Source organism: Salminus brasiliensis, chromosome 6, assembly GCF_030463535.1.
Source record: "Salminus brasiliensis chromosome 6, fSalBra1.hap2, whole genome shotgun sequence".
NCBI classification, from domain to species: domain Eukaryota; kingdom Metazoa; phylum Chordata; class Actinopteri; order Characiformes; family Bryconidae; genus Salminus; species Salminus brasiliensis.
This window is the reverse complement of record NC_132883.1, coordinates 9,996,522-10,009,880: the sequence shown is the minus strand read 5'-3', so window position 1 is coordinate 10,009,880 and position 13,359 is coordinate 9,996,522. Positions and strand designations below refer to the sequence as shown.

General features: G+C 43.1%; 1 protein-coding gene across 4 annotated transcripts in view; it reads left to right on the top strand.

Annotated features, from left to right (window-relative positions):
• Positions 1-13,359, top strand: part of nphp4 (nephronophthisis 4) — a 207,082-nt gene that overhangs the window by 114,141 nt on the left and 79,582 nt on the right. For all 4 annotated transcript variants that reach the window (XM_072681571.1, XM_072681570.1, XM_072681573.1 and 1 more), the window contains 2 exons: positions 3,381-3,436; positions 9,731-9,865. In XM_072681571.1, the coding sequence (XP_072537672.1) occupies positions 3,381-3,436; positions 9,731-9,865 (191 nt within the window). The remainder of the gene's footprint in view (positions 1-3,380; positions 3,437-9,730; positions 9,866-13,359) is intronic.

The following is a 13,359-nucleotide window of genomic DNA, read 5'->3' as shown; positions in this document are numbered from 1 at the left end:
TGTAAAGATCCTCCACAGACGGTAAAGATTCTAAGAAGAATCCCTAAATTGATCTGACATCAGACATTTTACTATAGGAAATTACTCTGTGTACCTTCTATGGCACCTTTTTAAAACTCTGTCCCCAGTTAACCGGTAACTGGCAAAGCATCCAGCAAACCCCTCAGATCACTTAATTTGATAAGAGTTTAGCCTTTAGATGGTCAAACCAATAGCAGACTGGCGCTTGGACAAATCGGACAACGTTAATGAAGTTCCTGAACATTTGATATCAGACCCCTTCCCTCCCTCTGATTATCTAACATCTAACTTTATGCTTCAGTGTGATTAAATGGCTGTTTAAAAGCCAGCACTATAGCTGTCCATCTTTCTGACAGGTTAAATGTCTGCAAACGAAAAATAGAGGCGACAGAACTAATGGTCTCGGATATTCATGAAGCTGGCCTGAGTTTGAAAATGGAGCTGGCAATGCATCCGCTGCATCCATCAGAGATACACGCTTAATATTAATATCAGGGGGTCGCCAAGTGAACCTCAGTTTCCTTGTTTTGCTTTTGTAATGTGGGTTTGTTGGACTGATAGTTCTGAAGAGGCTGGTGGTGAAGAGGAGGAACGCGCTTGTGTCTGTCTTTGATGTCTGGGCTTCTATCTGTAACTTCCTATTAGCGCTGATCAAACTCATAGAGGCCCTTTAGACAGTCGTGTCATGCGCTTACAAATTCAACAAATCCATGATTAATGTGAGCCATTATTAATGGATGTGTATTTAACAACTCTTAGACAGGTCTCTTAGAAAAGCATTTTCATTGGTGGTACAGTAGGTGTGGACGATGTAGCAAAAATTACTTTTAACAGTGTGCATAGCCCAATGATCTGGCTTATCTTGGTAAACTCCTTAGTCCTGTGATAATTCAGTAAACTTACACCCGTCATCAAAGCCCCAGCAGTCATGCTCCTCTCATTACACACCAGGAAGGGTTTTTTTATTGTGGCATCTCGAGGGATCTCTCTTCTGTGTGTAATGATCTCTGATGAGTCTGACGTTGATGATCTGTCTGAAAGTTCGCGATGGTGAAGGATTTAAAGCAGTAGGTCGCGCTTGTGTACTTGTGTGTGTTTGAAAGGCGGCGTGTGTTTCTGACATCGTCAGCTGCGTCGGAAATCAAAGGCTGGGAGATAATTGGTCACTGCTCGTCTGTTTCTCGCCCGTCACTCTGAGCATAACGAGGCAACAGTGCCACTCAAAACTCTGCGAAAACCCTCCCGATTAAAGCGTGTGACGGAGGAAGTTCAGCACATGCTGGAGAGAGTGAGAGTGCGAAGAAGGGAGTGAAAGTGTAAATGAGAAGGATGGTATAGTGAGAACGAAGGGAGAGGGATTGTGAGAGAAAGACGGAGGAGCGTGTGCTCGGAAAAACAGATGGAGCGTTAGACGGAGGGATGACTGGCTGATATTTTTATTCCACAGCATTTCCTGTCTGACAGCAGGAACTTGGAGTCTGTGTGGCTGTGTGGCTCACACAGGCACGGACACCTCGGCGGGTAAAAGATTAGCCTAACAGTATCCCATCCACAAAGTCCCAACTCATGGATGAATTCCCCCGACAAGTTCATATGAGCACAGCGCTGACGTCTGGGTTCAGCACCATTGACGTATTGGTTAGACCTGATGCATCCACAGAGGTGTGAGGTCGGACAGTTGGGCTTTACAGAACTGGAACAGTGGCCTTCAGCCTAATGAAAATTTGTAGTGCACCTCAGAGTTAGCCAAAATTAGCCAAAGTGTTTTTCATTTTGAGATGATATTAATGTTGTATGTTTATGAAAATTCACACTGTTAGATTAGACTGTGTAAGGCATTGTGGGAGATTTGGGGTGATCATTTTTAACCTGTTTAGTTGTGGTTTGCTACAACTTGAACTATATTGGGGGAAAACTCTCTAAGTCTAATTTATTTGTATAGTGCTGCTCACAAAGCAGCTTTACATAATCAGTAATTAGTAAAAGACAGAAAAAAATAAAAATATAACATAAAATAAAAACATAAAAAGACATGAAAAATCTAAAACCCTCAGTGAGCAAGCCAATGGCGACGGTGGCAAGGAAAAACTCCCTCAGAGCTGGTGGAAGGAAAGCTTGGGAGGAACCAAGACTCACAAGGGGAACCCATCCACCTCTGGTCAGAACTATTTAAACATTATTGATAAAAGTTATCAAACCATCCATACTGTTGAACTGCTCTGTTCATAATCATAATATAATAATCGTGTTTATATTCATAGTCATAATATAATAATCATGGTGTAGTAGAACTTAATATAGTCATGGCAGTGATGGTCAGAGTAATGATAGTTAATAGTGATAATATTTATAGTGGCAGATAGTTAAGACTCCAGTTAGGTGTTAACATGGTCATTAGGCAGGTAGCAGCGGTAGGAGGGTGTGCCGCTGGGCTGGCATGGGTGGTGGTGGGGGCGGGCCTGCTGGTCGGGCTGGTAGGTGGCAGCTGGTCTGACGCAGGTAGAGGGGACCTCAGCGGGCAGTCTTCCAGCAGGTCGGGCTGGGTGACCATTTACTGTGAGAGTAACCATATTTCTCGTATCAAACTTCACATCTTGCATCTCTTTAACACATTCAAGCTATTGTATATTATTGTTTTTCAGAAATATGGTGAAAGAAAAGAACAGAGGGAAATGTGTGAGCTGGGCTTATAATGGCTCATTCGTGTTTTTAATAAGCTTGGTCAGCATTTTTAACCCTCTGGAGTCTACGAACGTGCCAGTGTGTCAAATTCAATGTTTCAATGTGTGGATAAAGATTATACTACACATGAGTCATTGTCAATAAAGCTTAAAACTACTACAGTATAACATTAGCAAGGCTAATCAGGGCATCCCTTTTTTTTTCCTTCATGTCTACGCTATATGGACAAAAGTATTGGGACACCTGCTCATTGAGTGTTTCTTCCAAAATCAAGAGTATTGTAAAGAATGTATCCTGTGTTTGTTGGAGTCTCCACTGGCCAGGGAAGACTTTCTACTAGATTTTGGAGCATTGCTGTGCAGATATGATTGCATTTGATCATCCCCAACTCCTCCACCCATCCCAACCCCTGAAACTACTTTGACCTATTTTAAAGTTCTACCTTAAACTAACATGAACTGAAACGGTACAGTGAAAACAGTGTTAATAAAACCTGAATAAACACATTAAACTGTAGTCTTGTTCTGACCCTGAGCCCTTCATCTTGTTTATGTTTAAATCATTGTTAAAAACAAAGCAAAAACAAACCAAAAAATGGCTGAAATATTGAATGGGAGTATAAATTTTAGAGGAGGACGTGAGCTCATTCTGACTGTGTGTTTTTCCTCCTCTTTCAGATGAAAGCAGGCTGGAGTTGGAGGCTTCACCGCTGCGCACGACCCGTGGCCCCGCAGTAAGGATCCTTTTCGCTTGCCATTCCTTTCCACTTCCCTTCAAGTATGCAGTTTGCTGTAGTTCCTCACATCTGTGCTGACGGCGGCTCATGCAGTGATCAGTCAGCCGCCATGCTGTAGCCTTTGCGTATGGCAGCGTCAGAAATGAACACATAAACCCGATCAGTTGAGTGTCATATTTTAAGAGTGTGGCTCCAGCGTGGTTGCTGTTGGTTACAGTATCATTGCGCCATGAAAGCTTGGGACGGCTTCCAGGAGCTGTGGCACATTCTGCTTCCGCAAGGCACAGCGGATCAGCAGATGGAGCAGAGATGAAGACAGCTGCTGCTCTCTGCTCAGAGGCTGCTGTGCCATAAACTTACAAAACACTGAACAGTCAATCAATCAGTACCTCAATCAATCAGTGGTCAGTTCATCAATGTGTCTTGCTGTAAACACAATTGTAAGGTATACTCACTATTTGCATCATTAATTTATCTACACTCACTGTACTAATAACTGTTCTTCATTTACTCATCACCATCTTGCTGCATACTGTACTTGCTATTCTTTCAGCATTCACCACTATACTTGCATATATTTTAAATAGTGAGTGAAATAATACTACCAAATACTACCTGACACTCAGCTAAATATGCTATAAATACACCTGAAGAGATTTGAGCTCTCAGATAACTTTTTACAAAGGTCTCAGACCTTGATTAGGTTGTTGGGGCTATGGCTTGTTCAGTCATCGTTAGAAAAGGCCAGGTGATGCAAATTTCAGAGCTAAATACTCAGACTCCTCAAACCTTATAAATAATTGATGCCCACAGCAGGACAGCGCTATAAGAAATAAGCAAAGTGTTTTCACTTGGCCGTTTACGCAGTTATTAATGTATTTAGAAATGACTGTTAGGGCTCAGAGTAGCTCAGCAAACTAAGACGCTGACCCCATGGCCCAAGGATGGTGAGTTTGAATCCCGAAGTCATGCTGCTTCGCCACCAGCAGCCAAAGCCAGAGAGGGCAGTGGCGCTATGGCCAGAGGACCGAGGGTTCGAATCCCGGAGTCATGCTGCTTCACCATCAGCAGCTGGAGCCTGAAAGAGTGGACTAAAACCTTGTCATTATGGCCAATGGATGTAGAGTTTGAATCCCGGGGTGCTTCGTCATTAGCAGTCAGAGCCTGAGGGAGCACAACTGTCCATACTCTCTCTGGGTGGGTAGATGGTGCTCTATCTCCTCATCCCTGCTTGGTTTTTTGACAGGTCCAAGGCGTACTGTATGATGGCAAGAAGACCATTGGACATCTTTTATTTAATGTGGGGGTTCTTTTCTATTGAAGTGAAATGTGAAGAGTAATACATTAAAATGTATGTAATTTAATTAAAAATTGAAATTATTAATTGGAAAAAAGAAAAGATCTAAAAACAGTGCATTTTAGCATAAGTGCTGCATAAGAAGAACGAGTGCACGACCTCTGCAGCCCTCTGCCAGGTCCTAAAGGGATAATTAGAAGAAAAATCTAATTTATACAATCCCCCTCACCCCAAATAGAGTCAGGAACAGCTCCAGGCTCTTTGGTGCTTCTTTTGTTTAGTGCTGGAGCTACAAGGCTAATGTATTAAGCTTCACTGGCTTGTTAGCTACATTAGCCTCATAACTCTAGTGCAAAACTAAAGAAGCGAACCAAATTGCACTTTATTTTTAATGGGATTGCTGTATTCCGAGATCATGGCTGATTTATCCAGTTGGGAGCTGAAGTGCCACTGATCACTGTTTCTTAGTGAAGCTACAGAGTACTGACTACTAACATTTTAAACTCCATTAAAGGCCTCTAAGCACTCTGCAGGACAATGTACAGCTCATGGCCGTCACCAGTGTTGCCAACTTGGCGATTTTGTTGCTAGATTTAGCGACTTTCAGACACCATATAGCGGCAAATCAAGCAACTTTTCTTTGTGCGAGTCCCGTAGAAGGGAATTGCAAAAACTGCCTGTGAGTGACATGCAGAGCTCTCTCTCTCTCTGAGTCTCCTCTGTTTCAAGAGACAGAGCGTTCTGTCCATGTGGCAGCTCACATAGACGTGAATGGTCCCTGCCAACATGGTTTTCATATCTGCAGCTCAATCACTGACCTGTTGTTCGTTCCTCCTTCACGTTTAGTTCATTCCCGTTTCTGAAGTCCTGAATTGAGCAGTTTGCAGCACTCATGTCAGATGAACTATTGCATATAAATGCAATCTGCTTATTAACTGCTCATTAACTCTGTTCTGGTTAAATATATAATTGTAGTATTTGCTCATGCGCAACTAATATGTACGTACTATTGTACAGTAGTGAGTATAGAGGCACACGGACCAGGCGAACACAACCAGACACAAATGTTGGGTGGGTGTGTTGCGACTGTTTGTGTTTGTTCATGTTTGTTCTGAAATGTTTGGTTGAATTTGACGTGCTGAATTCACATTTGTTCGTGTTTGGTGAAGTTCAGACAGTTGGCCATGATTTCCAACAGATTTTTCCTCACGCGGCTGCACACCCACTGAAACTCAGCTCATACTTTCCTGGTTACCATAGCAACCGGCTTACTGATTCTTACTGATTTTAGTTTTTTACAGCAGTCTAATATTTCTAATCTGATATTTTTGTTCTATCATGTCCTTACATTTATTATTATCATTATAGAAGTTAGCATTTTGTCTGTTTATGCTCTGCTTAAGGTCCATGCAGCATAGGAATAAGGTGGCATCTGATGAAAACAACAGCTCAGACCAACACAAACTCCCTGTATCAATGCTGGTCTGGTACTAGTGTGGAACTGGTGGACCAGCGATGGTCCGGTCTGTGCTGTTGTTTTATTTAGTTAGCCAGGGATTTGTGGCTTCAGGGGAAAAATGATTAAATAGATTTTTTTTTTTTTTTTGCCAGGATCTTCCTTTAAGGCTGCCTGAACTTCTGTTCGATTTCTCTGCTAAACTCTCAGTTGGTGTGTCTCTGCGTGCGCCAGGCTAAACTCTCGGCTCTGCTGTTTGTGCTCAGCCATGCAGAGCTCATCATTTTTGTGTCTGTGCCATGCTAAGCTCATGGCTTTTTCAGTGGGAGCATGCCTGCGGTAGAACGAACAGCGCAGCACATTTAATTAGCTGGAAGGAGAGCGCGTGTTCAGTCCAAATGGAGCGAGCCCACCCTCTCTGCTGCTAGAGCCTTCTCTTTATTCTGGCAAAAAGAGCAGAAGAAAACAAACGCCTGCAAACCCTTAAAGGAGCCACGGTGACCCCCCTCCTTTACCGGCCGGCCAGGCAAAGACTGATTTAGGCCTCATTGTTTCTGGCAAGGAGCTAATTTAGGGAGACTCTGTACTCAGCCATATGGTTGACTTAGCTGTTATTTCACAGCTCTGACTGCTTTTCAGTGTGTGCGTGTGTGCGTGTGTGCGTGTGTGAGAGAGAGAGAAAGTATTAAGCAGGAACTGGAAGGTGCTTCTGTTTCAGTGTGGCGGGGGGCTGTCAGTGCTGCGTCACAGCCCTGTGATTGATGAGGCTCTGTCTCTGTCTTTCTCTCTTTTCTCTGTCTCTCTCTCACTCTCTCCATCTCTCTCACTCTGTCTATCCCACTATCTGTCTGTCTGTCTCTCTCTCGCTCATTGTCTCAGTAAGGAAGTGGTCTACACACTCATCTGCTAGCTCTCTGCATCCTAAAATGGAGGCTCTGGGATTACCCCTCCCCTCGTCAGTGTGAAGTCTGCCTGATAACGAGCTCACGCGCTCGCTCATTATCATTTCAGAGTGATGACACGGGACAGGCTGTGGATTTGGTGCTGCTGGTCCTGGTTGTTGTGTTTTAGCGCGCAGGGCTGGTAATGGTGTCCTGCAGCCACGCTCCACACCGCCAAATTCCATTTCACACTGCTGCTTTAAGATCATCCTGAATCATCCTCTATTTATAGCTAACACTGCTGAACACCCGCTCACTCTTCCACTCTTCCACTCTCACTCCCTCTTTCTTTCTGTCTTTCTCTTTCCTTCGTACTTTCTTTTTCTCTTTTTCCATCTTCTCTCTGTTCCATTTCTCTTTTTCTTTTTCTTTTTTCTTTCTTTTCATCTTTTTCTTATTCTTTTTATCTTTCTTTCTTTCATTCTTCCTGTCTTTTTCTTTTTTTGCGTCTTTCATGAATTTTTGTTTTTTCTTTCTCTTTATTTCTTTTTCTTTCTTTATTTCATTTTCTTTTTTTCTCTCTGTTCTTTCTTTCTTACCATTATTCTTTCTTTTTCTTTTTTTACTTCTCTTTATTTCCATTTATTTCATCCCTTTTTATCTGTTCTTTTTTCCTTATTATTCCCGTATTATTCTCTCTGTTCTTTCTGTCTTTCTTTTACTTCTTCTTTATTTCTGTTCTTTTTTCTTGCTTTTTGTCATTATTTCTCTTTGTCCTTCTCTCCTTTTTTTACTGTCTTTCTTTTACTGTCTTTTTCTTTCTTTTATTTCTTTTTACCCCTTTGTTCCTTTATTTCATTTTTTTCTTCTCTTTGTTCTTTCTGTCTTTCTTTATTTCGCTGTTCTTATTCTGACTTTCTTGCTTTTATAACTGTCCTTTTTTTTTTTTTTTTCTTGAATCCTTGTTTTCTTTTCTCAAACTACTGTTTGTTTTTCTATTTTCAGTTTTACTCTTTAATGTATTTACTTTCTCCTTTTTCTCTTTCTGTGTTGCCTCTCTCTCTCTCTCTCTCTCTCTCTCTCTCTCTCTGTGCAGTTATCCAGGTGATGGCATGCCTGCAATATTGATTTCATGTTTTTAAGCATTCAGAATAGTGAGGGCATGTCAAACAGAGGCAGACTATTTGAATATTGACAGCCATACTTTTCATTCTGACCTTGTGCTTTTTGTTGGCAGCCTCTCAACAGTTCAGATATCATCTCTCTCTCTCTCTCTCTCTCTCTCTCTCTCTCTCTCTCTCTCTCTGTCATTCTCACTCTCTCTCGCTCTCAGGATTGGCACCTTTTCTCTTTTATTGCTCTCTGCATTTTACTATGTGTTTACTATGTGTTTGTCAGGATCTGTATCTCTTCTTCTGAACACTCTCTTGTATTTTGTCTTCTCGTTTAATTCCAAATTCTCTGTGCTCGCCCGCTCCGTGTCCTGCTTTAAGTGATCAGACGGTTATTCTCTACAGCTCCGAGCTTGAACTGGTATAAATCACAGCTAGTTAGCTATCTTCACCCTTCTGTCAGTTTGCTTTGTTTTCTGTATAATCGCTGAATAATAATCCTCAGGATGTGATAAAAGTCGCAGGGTTTACGAGGTTAATAGAGTTTAATAAAGTGAACGCCACACAGCTCTATATTTAAAGAGCGGAAATGAGCTTCCTAAGGCCTAGAGGCTAAACCACTGGAGGTTATACAGCTAAGAACACCGCTTATACCAGCAGCGAGTGGTTAGCTAATGGCCATAGCTGGACATGCCATCTGTCTTGGAGCGTATGCATAGTTAATGTAATGAGAATAGATGTAACCGAGGCCAGAAAGCCACTGTTTAAAGCCAGGCTCACTTCAGCTTTACTCTCAGACCATTAGAACTGGGCCAGCTTCTTTATTACACTGTCACCTTCATCTATTTCTTTTTTAGTTAACAGAGAAAGAAAGAGAAAAGTACCAGGGGGAACCAAAACGCATCCTTTTGGCCATCCCAAGCTCCTCACCAGTAACCTTTTTTCTTTTAGTACTTGTCTGTTCGCCAAATAAGCGCAGTGTTGGTATGGCCTTCTGCCGATGGGAAGTGCCAGCAGGGTGGCTCTGAAGCTGCTATTGAAATGAGCATAGAAGCCTTTCACTTGCATTATTCATAATATAAATGTCCCCGTTAAGACGCTGAAACTGATGACTGTATCTGTGCACAGAGCAGTGTGTGTGGTTGGCGGGCTGTTGCTAAACTTTATGCTTCTGTTAATAGAAACTTACAATAAGGAAGAGACAAATGGGAATAAAGGAGTGAGGCTGAAAGCGGGATGAGAATCAGGGCTGGCTGGGACAAGAAACCCCATATGTGTTGTAAGGGTGAGAAAGAGAAAGAGAGCAAGAGCGAGAGAGACAGAGAGAGGCAGAGTGAGTAGTGGCATCGAAAGCGGGGATCTATCACGTTGACAAAAAGCAGGTTTCTAATTTCATCCTTGCTTTGTGCTCGCTGGATGTTGGCATTGTGCTGCTGCCAACTGCGGGGGCTTGCCACGCTGTCAGATGCTTGTGCCTGTTGTTTGTTGGAATAAATATGTATTAATTTTTGCGTTTCTCTTTCTCTTTCTCCCCGCGCCGTGCAGCTCTCGCTCTCTCAGCTGGCTGCCACTTCACGCTACCCGACCATGAGCCACACGGTGGGGTCGTCATGGCAACAGCAGCTTCCTGCTCTGCTCGCTCCCTCCCCGATGGCATCGGCCCACCAGCTGTCACATGTCGTAAGATTTCCACCCACACAGCCTTGCAATAACGTGAGCGCACACACACACACACACATACGCAAAAGAACATGCGTAGGGAAGGTGCAGACACCTACAGGACTACAGGTGATTTTTAAAGCAAAACGTAGCGGCTGGTCCAGGTGCAGCTCTCAAACTTCAGGTGTCCGTATATTCTAACCAAATGACTGTATATATACCCCCCCACACGCACACACACATGCCAGGGTTTGACAGACATGCTCCTAGTCTTGCTTACATACTCGTGTATATACTGGCTCTACCTTCTGCTCCCTATATACAGCAGTGGCTAAGCTGCACTGATGTCATGTTATAGTTGCCATCACATGAAGTTTTATTGGTTTCTATCTGATGGTGCTGTTCTGCTCAGCTGCTCCCTCCATACTGCTCTTTATACAAAAGGGCAGCCGTGGCCTGTAAAGGTTAGTGAAGCAGGATTGGGACCTGCTCCAGGACCTGCAAGGCACGAAAACCCCCAATTGCTCCCCAGATGCTAAGGTGGCTGCCCTCTGCTCCGAGTATGTGTTCTCACTGCCCTAATCACTAGTGCCTGAAGATCTATAAGAATCCTTCAGTCTTCTCCCTTATTTGCTGTGACATGCACAGTTGGTCGGTTGGTAGCGTAATGTGTAGCGTAGTGGATAACAGCATCATTTCCACATGGCTGACTAGGGTTCGATTCTCTGGCAGGCAAGCTGAATATGCCATGCATATGTCTTAGGGCATGACTCCGAACACTGCATTCACCTAATTCAGTAACATGATTTAAATGTAAGTTAAGGTGGAACCTAATTTGAATAAGCCAAAGCCAAATTCAGCCTCTTAGACTCTTGATGTAAAACAAGATTTTGCACCCGTTTCGTTTACTGTTGCCAAGGACAGTGCAAAAAGCACTGGATGACCAGCGAAAACCTGAGTATTGATCTGAAGCCTCAAGAGCAGAGTGTATAAAAAGGTAGAATCAGAAGAATGAACAAATGTCCGAGTAGACACTGGCAAAGCACCTTTAAACACTGCACAGGAAATAGTAAGAGTCTCGGCACAATGGCATGACAGCAAATCATCTCTGCTGAAGACTACTTGTCTGACAAATGGCAGCGGTCAAGCCCACATAATGTCTTAAGGTTAGGACTGTGCACACCAGAGAATCTCAAGCACCCTGCTGGACAGTGAAGGACATCAGCTATATGCAACACATTTTGAATTGAGGGGCCTAAGCCTAAGCCATGGTGTGATTCCAGAACCATTCAGACTCAGCAGAGAAGTCTAATGCTCTCATTAAGTTGAAGTAATCACCAGTTGAAAGACCATCTTCAGTGAAATCCACTCAAGACCTGCTTGTGTCAGTGGCTCAATGTGGTGGGCTGCACAAACAGTCAAACTCAAAGGGCAGATCCCTCCCTCTACTGTGTGAGAACAGGAGGTGCTGACTCAGTCCATCAGCTGCTGCACTAGCCACAGTAGTAAATGAAGGTAATCTTGTTGCGGGGGCGACACTTGACCTCTGGGCTGAGTCAGAAGGTTCTTCCTGAGTGGGAGATGTCGTGATGAGCACTTTATCTGCTTAATTGGTACTGCAGCAGTGGGAACCTTGTGATATAAGGACATCTTGAAGATACGAAGCTACAAGGTGGCCGTAACCCTGAATCCTGTGTGGTGTTTTCGGTATGAGGAATGACATGAAGCAGATATACATCCAGTGCATTCAGGCTCAAGTACTTGACACATTTAAGTAGGATAGCAATTGTGACCCTTTTGGTACATGACGATGCTTCATTACTGGCTATCATGAGGTGAATAATCTTCATGAGAAGATCTTGTGGACATCTGTATGCTTCTTTGAAGGCTTTAGTGCCAAAGGAAGATGGAGGTTCGATTTCTTGAGGTGGTACCTCAAAAGGGGACCTTCTGAAGTAACAGTGGAATGGTTAGTGCCTATTAGCAGTGCCAAGAACAAGACCTTAATAGAGCATCTGCGCCAAGGTACAAGGTTTACTGAGGTAGTACATGAATGGCCCTTCAGCAGGCTTGGTAGCCCAGAAGAGGTTGTAGTGCCAAATGATAGCACTCGATGATTAATCATCCAACTTACCTTTCTCATAGGCCCTTGTTTGGCACTGGGCGCTGTTCGCTTCTCAGTTTCGGGCCTTTCAGAAAGATTTGACTTTGATAACCTTGACATACACTCTATGTCCAAATGTTTGTGGACAGCCTTTCTAATGATTGCTTTTGGCTAATTTAAGTTGCACCGATTGCTGACACAGACATATATGCATATGAACACACAGCTTGTCTAGTCCTTGTAGAAAAGTATTGCCAATAGAATAGGACTCTCTGGGGCAGATAAATATGAACCTTTTGGCACCATAAGTTCCAGTACTGCCAGGCGTGGGCTATAGGGGTGTAAAGCCCCTCCAGCATTTCTCACAGCAGTTCTCCAAAGTCTAGTAGAAATCCTTCCCTGGACAGTAGAGACAATTATTACAACAAAAGCAGGGTATGCTCTTTTTAATACCCACTTCTGTCAGATGATCTAAACCGGGGAATGAAGGGTACAGTTTGTGGCAGAGCCACAGAGCCAGGCACAATTTACAGTGGCCTAGGGATATTAATCTGGGGAGCCCAGCAGTTCCCGCCAAAACAAGTGACTAATTTGGAGACAGGTATGAATAGGGGTCTGATTGTGGTAATGTTAACCGGAGTAATGTGAGCTGGCATGCCATCTTCTCTCTCTCTCTCTCTGTCTGCCTTTCTCTGTCTCTCTCTCATTCTGACAGTCTGTCTTTCTCTTCTGTCTGTCTGTATATTTTTCTACTTTCTTTAGTTGTCTCTGTTTGCCTCTTTCTTTCTGCCTGCATGTCTCTATCTCTCTTTTTCTGTCTCTCACTTTCGATCTCTCTGCCATTCTCTCTCTCTTTCTGTCTTTCTGTCTTTCTGTATGTCTCTCTCTCTCTATATATATATATATATATATATATCGCTACTGCTCTTTCTTTCATTTGTCTGTCTGTATCTTTCTTTTTCTGTATCTCTGTCTATCATTCTCTTTCTTTGCCTCTGTCTGTCTATCTGTCTGTCCGTTTTTCTGTCAATTTGTTTGACATTGCTCTCTCTGTTTCCCACTTTCTCTTTCTGTCTATCTGTTTACCCCTCTCTCTCTCTCTCTCTCTCTCTCTCTCTCTCTCTCTCTCTCTCTCTCTCTCTCTCGCTCTCACTCTCGCTCTCGCTCTCGTTCTCGCTCTCATTCCCCTTCTCTGGAAGCTATTCTTTTACCAGTACTAATTTGAGGAGCTGTTTAAATCTCATCTAAGAATTTGAATTGGAGATTTCAGCTCCCTAAATGACTAAGCGTCTAACGGTGACAAGCATTTAATAAGAGCTTAATAAGAAACGGACTAAATCAGCAACCGAATTGCGTTTGCGGGAATGATTGAAACAGTTGCGAAAAACCACAAGTGTGCTATAAAGTGGAA